Raw genomic sequence first — 15,443 nt, 5'->3', positions numbered from 1 at the left:
CTTCAAATCTCTCTCTCAAAATCGGCCATACTTAACATGCTTTCACTACAACTCTCCTCTCCATCTCTCTCCCATTTTATATGGTCCATAAACCCTAGAATTTGGAAGATCGAATTTCTATAAAATCTTGATCCAAAACTAAATTTCTCTGCGTGGGGTTGTTTGGAGCTTAATCGAAGCGTTTTTATCGGCCATTTTAGTCGGGAGTTGAGGCAATCGTCGATTTAAAGATGTTAACAAAAATTAAGTTCCTGTTGTTGAATCGGTGGGCTCGTACCGGTAGAGGCAGTGATAATCGGTGTGGCCACACCGGTGGAGGCAGTGCAAATCGGTACAACCTCACCGATTTCAATAACAGAAAGCAAGTATGTCGAAATCGGTCGGGTCACACCGTGCTATACACACGAACTCGGTCGAACCAGACCGATTTTGAGGTCGACGTCAATTTTTTTCATCAATGCCGAAACTTACTCCTTCAAACACGAATTGAAGTATTAGGGAATGCTCACATACCGCTTTAGAAAAGAATTTTAGACATAAACCATTTTGGTGCGTTTCGGAGGTCGCTGGTAACCGGTGAATTTGATATTTCTGGTGAGATGAAGCTAGGATTTAGGGATTCAGGTTTGACATCTAGTACTTGATTTAGTTTCTTATTTTGGAAAAAGATAACTTGGGTGAAGATAATCCCCAAAACTTGATTATTGTAGGCTTGCCTTTAAATAAATATGGTCATATTACATTGACCAAGTCATAAGTGAAAAATACATTACCTATAACAAATTTGGAGACATTGCTTATAAAATTTCCTATCCCGATTAGGAGTAATATCTACCACGGCCAATTAATCATGGCCGCGACTTTGGGGAATAAAGAAAATTCTCCGGAGAATAAAGACTTTTCTTAAAACTAGTCAAATAAGGGACTAGTTTTAAGACTTTTCTTAAAACATAAATAAGAAAATTTTCTTATTTATGTTTCTTTTTATTGCTAAGGGACTTCTAATTTTTGGCGGTCCGGCGATCTTCGCCGGAGAAGATGATGAGGTGGCGAGAAGATGAAGTGGCAGAGAGAACGGATGAGATTGAGGAGAACTTTCAAAAAAATGTATTCTGTATTCCCCATAAAATTTATTCCCCAGTTCCCTCGAGAATTTATTCCCCGGAGAATTTTCTTTATTCCCTAAAGCCGCGACCTTAATCATTTGATCAGCAAACTTACCAAACTGTAGAATCTCGAAAATTCTATCCAATCCAAAGTAAGGAAAAAAAGTACCATATTTACCCTTGTTAACGAAATCGGTGACAAAATCTGACGTGTACAAATAGACCTCGTTGGCTCCACCTCCACCGTACACCACCATTTTCCTTTCTGAAATTCAGTTGGCGCTTTTATTCTCTTTCTTTCCACTTTCTTCCTTCCCCCATACCTGCCTGCCTGCCTGCTGAATCTCTCCCTTTTCTTCATCCACATTCATCTCCTCTCTCTCTCTAAGATTTTTAGAGAGATAAACTAGAGAGAGAAAGTTCAATCATCTCCTCTGCTCTTGCTTTCTTTCACTTGATGAAATGGCGAAAGAACTACTGACTTCATCAGAGGCGGTGGTTCCCCTACTTGAACCTAATAATTCTCACACAGGAAGAGGAACTTCTTCTTCAATTCAAACTATCGGTAATATAATCGTTTCTGTCGTCGGAACTGGCGTTTTAGGTCTTCCTTTCGCTTTTAGATTCTCCGGTTGGTTTTCTGGTTCCATTTGTGTCATTATTGCCGGAATCTCCACTTTCTATTGCATGAACCTCCTCGTAAGTTCTCTAACCAACTTTTTTACTCTCTCTCTGTATAACTTTCTCTCTTCTTCTCAACAAACTTATCAATTCTTGAATGTATTTGCAGGTTCAATGTAGAGACAGATTAAAAGATGATGAAAAATCATCAGAGAGAGAATCAGTTAAAACATATGGAGATTTAGGTTACCAAGCATTTGGAAATTCAGGTAGATATCTCACTGAAACCCTAATTCTAATCTCACAATGTGGTGGAGCTGTTGCTTATCTTATATTCATAGGTCAAAATCTTTCTTCTGTATTCAAATCCTATGAAATTGATCCATCATGGTTCGTAATTCTGTTAATTCCAATTGAGATATCATTATCATGGATTCAATCTCTCTCAACTTTAGCACCATTTAGTGTATTTGCTGATATTTGTAATGTTCTGGCAATGGGAATTGTTATTAAAGAAGATCTTCAACTGTTTGATGGATTTTCTAAGAGAAAAGCTGTAACAGAGGGGATTGAGGGAATTAGAGGGTTAGCATTTGCTGGTGGAATAGCTGTGTTTTGTTTTGAAGGATTTGGAATGACATTGGCTCTAGAAGGATCAATGAGAGATAAAGGAAGGTTTAAGTGGATATTAGGGCAAGCTTTTATGGGGATAATTTTGGTTTATGTCTGTTTTGGATTGTGTGGGTACTTGGCTTATGGTGATCAAACTAAAGATATTGTTACTCTTAATCTCCCTAATAACTGGTCTGCCACTGCTGTCAAGGTATGCTTTATTCTCAAGTTTATATTATAATTTATAGAAGAGTTCAATAACTATTATGATATATCTCCTCAGAATAATATAATATTATCTCAAGCTATATTTATTATTTTATATCGAAAAGAGGTTGCCATATTAATCCTATTTAAAGATGAAAAACTCCTCAATAAGTTTATCTTATTGGGTATGACAGCTTCCTTTATAACTACGTCTCTGCCCATGTATAAATGACAATGTGAAGAGCTTCAAGCACATATGTGGGACTATAGTTAATAAAAAATAGTTGAGTGTTAGCTTAGCTTCAACAGTACAACTTATCACTTTTGAGCATCTCTATGGCGATGATCTCAGTATTGTGCTTCATGACTATGTCTGAAGTATTGAGAGGTTCTTAGAGTTTTATGTGAAAATTGATTTCTTTATTGTTCTTCTCTTTTTAGTTCTGATTGTGAGTTGAGTTTGGAAAGAGTAGAAATGTAGAATCATATTCTTGTTGGTGTTAGTCCCACATTGGTTGTGGAAGGGGTAGTGCTCACTTTACAAGTGTGAGGGAAAGCCTCACATCTGAGCTAGCTTTCGAGGTGAGATAGGCCTAAGGCCACTTTGGGGCAAGTAAGGCGTATGGAGTATGGACCACACCCACACGGTATCAGAGCCATGTTTTCCGAAGTCTTTCAAGTCCATTGTAGAGGGGAGGACAGTCTTCCATGTTTAATGTGTGAAGGAAAATAATGTTGGTGTTACTGCCACGCTGGGTGTGGGAGGGTGGTGATCACTTTTTAAGTGTGAGGGAAAATGGCACATTTGGGCTAGATTTCGAGGTGAGATAGACCTAAGACCACTTTGGGGCAAGTAGGACCATAGACCACATCCACCATTCTGACAACAAAGTATAATTCTTTCGACGCAACACGCAAGTTCATCCTATCTTCTCATATAAAGCTTTTTTAGATTCGACTTAATAATACCACAATATATTGTTATGCGTGTGCATCTTAATCGCTGATGCTTTTGTGTAGATTTTTAGATGGTTAAGTCTCAACCACCAAGTCTCATTCTAATACTTTGTTGTATTATATATTTGGTTAGACCTACGGACATTGTATCTTACATATGCGCATAACGGAGATGAGAGAGAATAAAGATATTAGCTTATTGAGTGCCCAAACAACACAATCTTTTGACTGACATACATCCATCTTTATGATCACACGAGGATAAGGTGCAGCTCATGAGTGTACAGTAGAGACCTCTGTTAACATCTCAAACTTTAGGAACACATGGATTTCTTACCTTGATTTCGTTAACCACCAGCTTGTGCTTGCAACTTGCAGTACAAAAGATATGTGAAGAATAACATAACTGATGAACGGCCACTTTCCAAGCGATACTGTCACCCTGGATTGTGGAAGTCATATTTCTCATTTTTTTTAATGAAAACTAATTTCCCACTAAAAGAGTCTTACTAGACCGCAGTGTGAAGTGCGATCAGGTCAAATGGTAACACTTGATGCTTTTGTTTTGGAGGTGACAGTTTCCATTGTACATTATTGGGTTGAAAGGTTGCTGCATGATGTTTAGGAAATGATGATATATTCATTTTGGCCAGTAACCTTAATCATCCATAGTTATTAATGCAGTTTGTATTGTTTGCATTGATGTGGATTAGCACAATTTGGATTAGATACAACAGTATATAGAGAATTGTACTTATAATATGTTTTTGTGGTGATGATTTAACAGATAGGACTTTGCCTAGGACTGGCTTTCACATTTCCAATAATGGTACACCCCATCCACGAAATCGCTGAGGTAAAGCTGCAAGAAAGTGAGTGGTTTCAGAAACTCTGTCATTCTTCCACGAACGAAGAAAGAGAAAGAACCTTAAAGAGAGAAAGGTATGCACTATACTTGTTTAGGGGCATTGAAGTGGTTGGAATGGCCATTTTAGCATTATGTGTTCCTGGTTTTGGAGTATTTGTCTCTCTAGTCGGAAGCACTGTCTGTGCATTGCTCTCCTTCGTCTTGCCAGTCCTGTTTCACCTAATATTCATGGGATCTTCTTTACCTATCTGGCAAAAAGCATTAGATATCTTCATTTTCATCTTTGGAATAGCTTTTGCCGGTTATGGTACTTATACAACAGTAGTTGGTGGTGGTCCGGAAAACGTTTAATCTTGATTAACAACGTATGAATTCGGTTAATGTTCTTAACAACAGACTTTACGAACTAAGCTAGCTAGCGCTTGACAAGTTTGATGGCAGATTTGCATCACAAAGTCACCCTCGGAGCATAGCATGTTGACAAAGAAATACACGGGATCAAGATCAATCCATATATGTAACTAAAGGTATGTTGTTCAATGATTCTGAACTGGTTACTCGATGATCATTTAGTAACTTCGGGATGTAAAATTTGGAATACTTTGTGAAAACACAAATGGAAGAGGTTAGGCCTTATTTCAGAGAACTGCTAATTTCATGTTAAGTTTGGTTAAAAAGATATGTCAATATTCTCATGGCTTTGGCTTTCTGTATAAACGCTAAGAAAACTCATGCAAATCTAAGCAAACATATGTGAACTTTACTCGTGCAAACCTGTGTAAACTTACAAGATAGTTTGGCAAGTACGTTGTCGAATTCAATCACATATTTGCTTGAAGTTTGGCAAGTCCATTGTCGAATTCAATTACATATTTGATTTGTCAACTTAAAGTTTTTCGACATTAAACGAGGCTACTTTTGTTTCGGAAGAACGCATTGACATGGGATTTTGTATGCTAGATTCTGAAACTATTTTCGACATTTTAAAATCAATAACAAAGTACACAATATTATACTTATCTAAGACGGTTAAGTCAACAGCAATTGCTATAATTTTTTACTACTGAAATATTTAATCAAGATGGCAAGTCCTTCCAGCTTTCTAAGCTAGAATGCTTGATACATATAGCCTAATAGGGTTTAGGTAAAACTTGGCTAATGGGCCAGTTGTTACCTATGGGATAGGAAGAGAGCAAGAGGAAGAAAACGAAAATTTCACATAATACTCTCGATTGAATAATAAACCAGATTTATTTTGTATATTCATTCGATCAGAAATGTGTTCCTGTTATGTATAGTGCACATCGAGTCTGTACACAGACAAACCTTCTGTTTAGATGGGCGTCTCCGTTGCTCACGTAAATGTGGAATTGCACACAAAGGCAAACCTTTTGTTCAGATGGGCGTCTCTGTCGCCCACGTAAATGTGGAATTGCACCCAAAATCGTGCAAACTGTGGAAGCGAGATTCGATCAGGTTCAGTGAGTCTTACTAGAGAAACTTTTTTTAAGATGAATTGAGGATAACAGTACTAGTCTGAAAGAAAAAAAATAAGTTTCTTGAGATCTGATTCTTGTGCTTTGTGTTTCTCTGAATGAATGGAAAAATATGTGAATGAGAGAGTAAAAAGGGAGCAGCTGTACTATATGGAGATGTGTTCTTTTTCTTTCTCAACTTGTACTTTGATATTCAATTTTAAGTGTCATAGTTTCCATTTCCAATGTTGAGACTACAAACCCTCTTTCCAATAATCTATTTATGAGCTTATAAAAATATAAAACAATTTTCGATTTTGCGTAATGGGTGGCGCTGTTTATGGGTCAATCATCAATTTCACCTTCGAATTTCGAAGATTTTCCACTTTTCACTATATTATTATACTTTGTTGTTTTAATTCTTTACCTGTCACGACGGTCGCTTTACTGTGTAAATAGTCGGACTCTGAAACATAAATTTGTATCTTGACCTATATTTTGATTTTGACTTCATCATCTGCCTAAGAAAGAAAACTTCCCTAGATTTCCCCTTGAAAATATTAGTAAAAAAATTCCATATGGAGAAGAAAAATAACACAAACCACTAAGGAAAATTGCTACCCATTAACATAAAATTGGTGAGACTTCTTAGGTTTCTAAAATTAGTGTAATCAACAACCAAAATGTAAAACACAATCAAGACAATATTTTGAATCAAATCTACTCAACTTCAATTCCAATTGTTGCCCAAAAGATGATTTTGTAATCTATATTGGAATTGAGTAGAATACAAGTATTTTTGAAGCTTAAAATGTAATTTTAGGTTTGATTAGCTTGTGTTTTGATCCATTTACTTGAGATTTTGATACTAAAAAACTTTTTATAATGGGCTCTACAAAACAAGGATCCAACTTATTTACACACATGCTTAGTTAGCATCAAATGAATTTGTCAACCTATTATGAGAAGGAGAAAGTATATTCGTTGTCTCTAGACTTCAACGAAGACTTCACGAAGCTTTACTGTTTTGTGTTATTGCTTTTGGCCTCCTCCTCTATGGGTCATTAAGAGATACCACTGAGAGTTTGGATTCTACATCTTGTAGTCAACTAACACCAATTTCTCGTTCTCATTTGAGAAATCCTCTCCATTACGAAAATTTTTGTGGCACTTTTTCTACGATGTGCCAACATTCAATTAGTAAAAATGACTGCTAATATATTTTGGAATTTGGACAAATAGTGAATTTCTTAGTATTATATTAAGTCCTAGTTGTTGTATGAACTTGAAGGAGGAAGCTTCCCCAAATGAGTTTTTATGAATAAAAAGTCATCTCATCTCCCAATGAAACTTAACACTAAAAATATACTACACTACTTCCAAACTAATATAACAATTAACTACTTGATTAGTTGACTAAAACCGTTTTAAATTCATGGAGACAAGCACTTTTACATGAATGTATCATATTATAATACATCAATTAAGAATGACATGAAGTCCTAACTCCTAATCTTGATAATCTAATTGTAAGATTAGGGTTATAAATAGAGGAAGTGTTAGGTAAGTTTCATATCCACCCATAGTTGTAGTATTAGCTAGCTAGTGTTAGAAGAATGGGAGCCATGAGTACTAACACCATCATTTTATCCATCTTGTTCATCTCTTCTTCCATGTTGATGGTTCCAAGTATCCATGCTGACCCTTATGACACTCCCACCACCCCTGTACCAGTAACACCTACTACCCCCTCCCCACCACCACCGGTGACACCGGTAACACCAGCAGCACCTCCTCCTTCTGCAGTTGCAGGAAAAGAGTTTCCTCCCCAATCCTTCTACTGCAGTGGTAAATGCAGTGGAATGATTACTTGCCCAAAGGAATGTCCAGCTTTCAAGCCAGCCAACCCTACAGCTAAAGCTTGCACAATTAACTGCAACTCTCCCAAATGTGAAGCTACCTGCACAGGTAAGTCTTGTAAATTAGTATGTTTTTTCTTTCACGATTAGCAAAGATTTGTGCTGACTGGGACAAACGCACTATCGACTGATTTGTATTTATTTGTGCTGACTGGGACAAACGCACTATCGACTGATTTGTATTTATTTTTCATAACGGCCGGGATTATTCTTTTTAGTTACTAATATTTGATTATTATGTCATGGCAGACCGAAAGCCTAACTGTGACGGACCAGGATCTGCTTGTGGTGACCCAAGATTCGTTGGAGGAGACGGCATTGTTTTCTACTTCCATGGTAAGACCAACCAACACTTCACCTTGGTCTCTGACTCCAGCCTTCAAATCAATGCTCGTTTCATTGGTCGCCGACCCGAGGGCCGAAAGCGTGACAACACATGGATCCAAGCTTTGGGTCTCATGTTTGCTGGTTCTCACACATTCAGTTTGGAAGCCAAGAAGGTTGCTGACTGGAACAACAATGAAGACCAAATCCTCTTCACATATGACAACCAACCCATCTCCATTGATGAAGGTCATCTCTCTTCTTGGTCTGCACCAAACAGCCCTCTCCTAGTTGAGAGAACTGCAAGAACCAACAGTATCACAGTGACATTACCCGGTATAGTTGAGATCTCTGCAACTGTTGTTCCTATTACCAAAGAAGATGACAAGATCCACAACTACCAAATCCCATATGGGGAAGATTGTTTTGCTCACTTAGAGGTCCAATTCAGGTTCTTGGATCTTTCCGAGAGAGTTGAAGGAGTTTTGGGCCAGACATACCGACCCGAGTTCCAGAGTCCAGTGAAGAGAGGAGTAGCAATGCCAATCATGGGTGGTGAAGACAAATACATGACTTCATCTCTGCTCTCAGCTGACTGCAACTACTGCACTTTCTCATCATTAGTAGCTGCCAAGCCTCTACGATTGAACCCAAGTAGCACCATGGACTGTACCAGCAAGATGAGCAATGGACGTGGAGTTGTCTGCCGTCGTTAGACCAATCAAATTTATAAGTAAACCAATAGACGAAGATCGTCTAATACGAAGAGATTATCCATAAGGACTAAAATATAAGAGTAGTTAATATGTAGGGTGTACGATGAATCGGCTAAACAGCGTATTATTCGAACTTAATTTGTAGTAGGTTTTGGAATAGTTAAAAGTACTACAATAAGTCTAGCTTTTGATTTATTTAGTCAAGTTTCTTGTTTACTTCCTTGGTTTTGCTTAAATTATGTGTATCCGTTAAGGAAATAATTAGTGAACTTTCATGGATACAATTATTCCCATTCAATCATCATAAAATACATTTTTCCTCAACAAAACTTTGACCCAAATCTTATGTGTCTATGGGTGATTCAATATTTCAAACCCCCACAACTAAAACAAGTTTTCCCAAATTTATGTAGATTAACTATAAATTGGTGGCATGTTTGCACTTTAAAACTGAACAAAAATGCAAAACGTTGGATCGGGAAATAATTAAAACAACTCCAAAATACCAATCAGAGCAATACTTGTACTTAACTACGAGAGCAAATGATGTTGGGGTAGACCCACATTGGTTGTGGAAGGGACAGGTAAGGCGGTCAGTTCATAAGTGTGAACGAAAGCTTCACTTCTTGAGCTAATTTTTTGGGTGAGAAAGGCCCTAGACACCCAAAACTAGTATTAGAGCCAGAGAATATAACAAATCTTTGTCCAATAGACCACCAAAGGGATGAATGGTTTTGTCTCTCTTTTGAGGATAAATAACATTTAATTAGTTTTCCTTCCTGAGAAGATAATTAACAAAACAGGAAATTGGCCCGAAGACCCAATTTTAAAAAGACAAGTTAAATTGTTTTTGGTTAAAAATCCAAATATTTTTATTTTGTTTAGTTAAAAATCCAATACTTTTTACAAAGGTGTCGCAAGGGGTTGCAAAACATTGCAAAAGTGTTGTATGGCGTTGCAAGGCATTGCAAAGGTGTTGCAATGCGTTGCAAAGCATTACGAAGGTGTTTCATGTTGCAAGGCGTTGCAAGGCATTGCAAAGGTGTTGCAAGGCTTTGCAAAGCTGTTGTAAGGTGTTGCAAGGCTTTGCAAAGCTGTTGTAAGGTGTTGCAAGGCGCTCCAAAGCTATTGCAAAGCATTTAAAGTTGTCGCAAGGCACTGCAAAGCTGTCGCAAGGTGATGCAAAGCTGTAGAAAGGCGTTGCAAAGTTGTCGTAAGGTGTTGCAAATTAAAAAAAAAATTCGGGGAGCTGAAGACAAAAAAAATTGGATAATCCTTTTTAACCGAAGTCCGAATATTTTAGGGAGTTTTAGCCAAATTTCCTTTTTTTGGACTCTCTTCCCATAATGTCTTAATTGAGAATCCATCACGGAATAGGTGCAAATCTCTTTATTTTTCCCAGCTTGAGCCTACCAAGAAGTGTGGTATCCTAAAGAGTTTGTAGCCTACAATACCTGGCTCGAGGACTGAAGTACCTTTGGCCAGATGGTACCAAAGCACGATCCTTACCTTAACAGAAATAACGACATTGTGAAGGTTGATTGTGACTCTTGTGCTTTTAGACCAATGTTGAAAAGTGGCTCACTAATAAATGAGACTCTTAACAGAACTAACGACATTGTACGACTTTTCTTTCTCCAAATTTATCTCCAATACCTTATTATTGCTCCGAACCATATCGACCGTATTATGTTGCTTCCACTCCTTTACAAGGTGATAGATTGAACTTGAAGTGATATTGTTAAGAAGATTAAAGTTTGAATAGATAGTTTCCCAAACTTTGGCAGTAAAAGAGACATGTTCTATCTCATTTCCTATGATAATGAAGATGATAATGAAATGTGAAGAATATAGTACTGTTTCAATAAAAGTTCAATTTTATTTCCATATCTTAACTGGTACATAAGGTTTTGATAATCCAAGCAAAACTGAAAAAACAAAACAAAAACAACAACTTGATACTTTTATATCTATTCCAAAATTAAACCACCTATAATACTAAATTGATGTTGCTTCTTTCCTAAAGATCAATCTTGACTCTATTCTTATTCCATTAATAATACTTCATATAGTCGACTACCCGATAGAGCAATTAGTTTAACTCTATAAGCATTGACTAACCAATTATGCATTTTTGATTGGTCTAACGACGGCAGACAACCCCACGTCCATTGCTCATCTTGCTGGTACAGTCCATGGTGCTACTTGGGTTCAATCGTAGAGGTTTGGCTGCTACTGATGATGAGAAAGTACAGTAGTTGCAGTCAGCTGAAAGCAGAGATGAAGTCATGTATTTGTGTTCACCACCCATGATTGGCATTGCTACTCCTCTCTTCACTGGACTCTGGAACTCGGGTCGGTATGTCTGCCCCAAGACTCCTTCAACTCTTTCAGAAAGATCCAAAAACCTGAATTGGACCTCTAAGTGAGCAAAACAATCTTCCCCATATGGGATTTGGTAGTTGTGGATCTTGTCATCTTCTTTGGTGATAGGAACAACAGTCGCAGAGATCTCAACGACACCGGGTAATGTCACTGTAACACTGTTGGTTCTTGCAGTTCTCTCAACTAGGAGAGGACTGTTTGGTGCAGACCAAGAAGAGAGATGACCTTCATCAATGGAGATGGGTTGGTTGTCATAAGTGAAGAGGATTTGATCTTCATTGTTGTTCCAGTCAGCAACCTTCTTGGCTTCCAAACTGAATGTGTGAGAACCAGCAAACATGAGACCCAAAGCTTGGATCCATGTGTTGTCACGCGTTCGGCCCTCAGGTCGGCGACCAATGAAACGAGCATTGATTTGAAGGCTGGAGTCAGAGACCAAGGTGAAGTGTTGGTTGGTCTTACCATGGAAGTAGAAAACAATGCCGTCTCCTCCAACGAATCTTGGGTCACCACAAGCAGATCCTGGTCCGTCACAGTTAGGCTTTCGGTCTGCCATGACATAATAATCAAATATAAGTAACTAAAAAGAATAATCCCGGCCGTTATGAAAAATAATTACAAATCAGTTGATAGTGCGTTTGTCCCAGTCAGCACAAATCTTTGCTAATCGTAAAAGAAAAAACATAATTTACACGACTTACCTGTGCAGGTAGCTTCACATTTGGGAGAGTTGCAGTTAACTGTGCAAGCTTTAGCTGTAGGGTTGGCTGGCTTGAAAGCTGGACATTCCTTTGGGCAAGTAATCATTCCACTGCATTTACCACTGCAGTAGAAGGATTGGGGAGGAAACTCTTTTCCGGCAACCTCAGATGGTGGTGGTGCTAGTGGCCCAGATGGTGGTGGTGGTGATGCGTAAATGTAAGGTGGTGGTGGTGATGCGGTGGTGGGAGTGTCATAAGGGTCAGCATGGACCATCAACATGGAAGAACAAATGAACAACAAAGAGAAAATGAGTGTGTTGATATTCATTGTTGCCATGCTAATGAATACTATCAACTCCTAATTCCTAATTAGAGTCTAAGACTGAACTGCATTTTCACTACACTATACTACTACTATTTATAGTCTTAATGGATCGATCGAGTAACGATTAATTAATGACAAGTGTACTAATTAGTGTAATTAAGATGTCAGGATATTATATCTTCATGTGAAAATTTCAGCAACTCTGACCATAATTAATTGATTTAGTCAACTAAATAGATAATTAATTAACAATTTGTTTATGGGTTATCTTCCATTTTTAGGTTGAAAATGGAAACTTCTTTGATATGAAGGAATCTTCTAAAGTTATATCATTAATCACCGACTCTCACAAGTACAAAGAGCACGTGAGAGAGCTTAACTTTGCCATTTAATGAGGATTCTCTTAGTGCAAGTTGATGATAAAAATCTTTACTATATTTTGTTGATTTTGATCATTTTAATGTTGATTGAGAGAGCATCTTCCAAGTCAATGAGAAATTGATTTTTTTTTGAGAAGGTAAAAGCTATATAAATTCCCAAAAACTGACAAAAGTGTCGATCAGTAAATCTTTGATTTTTTTTTAATATGTTTATCTCTTTAAAATGTGGTGGTGTGTCGATTGCACTAAATTACCCAAGCTAGATCCCAATCTAATCAGTGTAACAATTTTGGCCCGACTCAGTACAAAGAAGTTGGGTCACTCTGTTTGCCCGATAAGCCTAGTTTAGCCGTCCTCGACTCGTCATTTGGTTGGTATTGTTTTAAGTCGCGGCGTTGGGGCATAAAGAATAATCTCATACAAATGCATATACATTGTCCCGGCGAAGGAAAGTGTTCCCTTCGCCGGAACCAGACCTCGAAGAGGGTTTTGCCCCGAAGATTTCGTGGGCACAAAACCTTGTGAACTTCATAGAGATATCTAGAAAGACCGCAAGAGAGAGAGAGAGGGAGAGATATAGAAATTGTGAGAAAGAGAGATAAAAACTGCGGCAGAGAGAGAAAGAGAAACTAATCTTCAAGGAGATGTGTCTACAATGAGAGAGATGAGAGTGATCTACAATGAAAGTGAGAGAGATCTAGAGTGGGAACGACGGAGAGATAGTCAGTGAGAGAGAAATATTGTAAGATAGTGGGAGAGAACGATAGTGATAGCAAGTGAGAGAGAGAGAGAGAGAGAGAGAGAGAGAGAGAGAGAGAGAGAGAGAGAGAGAGAGAGAGAGAGAGAGAGAGAAGATGGAGATTAGGGGACAATGTTTGATCAAGTCAATGTTTTGATTAAAAGAAAAAAATGCACCCTAATGTTTATTGACTAATTTGTTATGCCCTTTTTCTTTAGGGAAATTTGGTCAAAACTCCCTAAAAAAATTGAGTTTTGGTTAAAAAAGATTTATCAACTTTTTATAGGCTTCAGCTCCATATGACATTTTTGTAAATAATCTAATATAGGGAAAGACGAAACTGGCCTTATTGCAAACCAGTTTACAAACCAGATTGCAAACCAGTTTGTAAAGCTTTGCAAGACAAATCACATTGCAAAGTAGTGCAAACTAGTTTGCAAAGCTCTGCAAACCAGATTGCAAAGTGTGTGCAAAGTCATTGCAAGGCAAACCAGATTGTAAAGCAATGCAAACGGGATTGCAAAGCTCTGCAAACCAGTTTGCAAAGCTCTGTAAATCAGATTGCAAAGCAGTGCAAACTAGTTTGCAAAGCTTCGCAAGCTAAGACTCTAAGGGCAATTTCGCCATTAGAAATGGGAGTGCTTTTAGAATTGTCCTTCAAGCCTATTTCCAAACAATATATGGGGCCCAAAAGGACAAAAAGATAACTTGTCTTTTTGACAAAAAAAAAAAAATGCAATTTCCTGTTTTCTTTAATCCTCAAACCCGCTGTGTTTCAATGTTCAATATACAAACTTTTGCTAATTTTGTTTCCATCTCCACAAAAATCACAAAAGAACCCCTAAAATCTCTCTTTCTATGTGTAACTTACAAAACAAAAAACAATTAGATATCTCATCTAGAATTCCTTTCATTTGGACAAATAGTTTTCCCAGTCAAATATATTCGCCTGGGATGGGGCCTAGGATCCAAAAACAATAACGATAACACCCTCCTCAATGCTAGACTTGAAGATCTTTATAGACTTTAAGAAAGCTTATGAAAAGAAAAGTCTCGTAATAATTTTATCTCTTTGGGAGATAAGAATACTAAATTCTTTCACTCGCAGACTACTCAGCGTCAAAGGACCAATCAAATCCTAGCGATCAAAGATAACAATGGTTCACAATACCTTCACCTCCCACCTCTTCAATATCAACAACACTTCTAACCCTATTTCCGAACCGACTATCATTAACCTCTTCAACCCCATCATTTCTTCCTCCCAGAATGAGGAACTGACTGCCATCCCGGACAAAGCCGAGATTGATCTCGCGATCCAGTGGCTCAAAAAAGTCGCAGCTCCGGGACCGGATGGGTATCCTCCGTTCTTCTTCCAATCCAACTGGGACACGGTCAGCCAGGATATCTACAATCTAGTGCAGAATTTTTTTCAGACGGCTACCCTTCCCCGGGACACCGACCACACTCATATCTGTCTTATTCCTAAAACGGCCATTCCTCAAACTCCCGCAGATTATCGTCCAATCAGCCTCCTAAATACCACTTATAAAATAATCACAAAGATTCTTGCTGAACGCTTGAAATTCACTCTTAACCCCATCATCTCTCCCTTCCAAGCGGCTTATGTCCCAAGCAGACAAATCTTTGATAACATCATCATGGGTCAAGAACTTATCCACTCCTTTAAAAAAATGAAAGGGAGTACTGGCTACTTCGGCCTAAAACTTGACATATCCAAAACTTTTGATAGAATCGAATGAAACTTTTTAATTGAAATTATGAGAAAGCTCGGTTTCGCTGAACATTGGCTCAAGATTCAACTGCATTTCCACTTCCTCCATGTCGGTTCTCGTGAATGGGTGTCCTGGTCCTAAATTCAATCCCTCAAGAAGAATCAGACAAGGAGACCCTCTATCTCCTTTCCTGTTTACGCTTGCCATGGAAGGTCTGACCCGCCTCCTCACCTCTAACCCCAGTAATGGTCAATTCTTGGGATTTCCCACCTGTAACCCTAACCTTACTATATCTCACCTTCTCTTCGCTGATGATCGCATTGTATTTGGCAAAAACTCAATCGATAATATCCATAATCTTAAAGAGATTCT

General features: G+C 38.0%; 3 protein-coding genes across 3 annotated transcripts; 2 read left to right on the top strand and 1 right to left on the bottom strand.

Annotated features, from left to right (window-relative positions):
* The first annotated feature begins 1,351 nt into the window (after positions 1–1,351).
* On the top strand, positions 1,352–5,048 carry ANT1 (aromatic and neutral transporter 1). Its single transcript, XM_086640661.1, has 3 exons — positions 1,352–1,805; positions 1,897–2,550; positions 4,291–5,048. The coding sequence occupies exons 1-3, from the start codon at positions 1,569–1,571 to the stop codon at positions 4,720–4,722; spliced, it is 1,323 nt and encodes a 440-aa protein (XP_086496787.1). The 5' UTR covers positions 1,352–1,568; the 3' UTR covers positions 4,723–5,048.
* On the top strand, positions 4,311–9,114 carry LOC147563794 (uncharacterized). Its single transcript, XM_086640670.1, has 3 exons — positions 4,311–5,174; positions 5,220–7,814; positions 8,015–9,114. The coding sequence occupies exons 2-3, from the start codon at positions 7,463–7,465 to the stop codon at positions 8,803–8,805; spliced, it is 1,143 nt and encodes a 380-aa protein (XP_086496796.1). The 5' UTR covers positions 4,311–5,174; positions 5,220–7,462; the 3' UTR covers positions 8,806–9,114.
* A 1,550-nt stretch (positions 9,115–10,664) lies between these two features.
* Positions 10,665–12,284, bottom strand: LOC147563793 (uncharacterized). The gene is made up of 2 exons (XM_086640649.1): positions 11,892–12,284; positions 10,665–11,739 (listed from the first exon to the last, which is right to left on the bottom strand). The coding sequence occupies exons 1-2, from the start codon at positions 12,226–12,228 to the stop codon at positions 10,949–10,951; spliced, it is 1,128 nt and encodes a 375-aa protein (XP_086496775.1). The 5' UTR covers positions 12,229–12,284; the 3' UTR covers positions 10,665–10,948.
* Positions 12,285–15,443: the final 3,159 nt, after the last annotated feature.

The sequence above is a fragment of the Eschscholzia californica genome, unplaced genomic scaffold, assembly GCF_041429995.1.
Source record: "Eschscholzia californica isolate CP2 unplaced genomic scaffold, dmEscCali1.0.p SCAF_1, whole genome shotgun sequence".
In the NCBI taxonomy this organism is placed as follows: Eukaryota; Viridiplantae; Streptophyta; class Magnoliopsida; order Ranunculales; family Papaveraceae; genus Eschscholzia; species Eschscholzia californica.
This window is presented reverse-complemented; position numbering and strand designations above follow the sequence as displayed.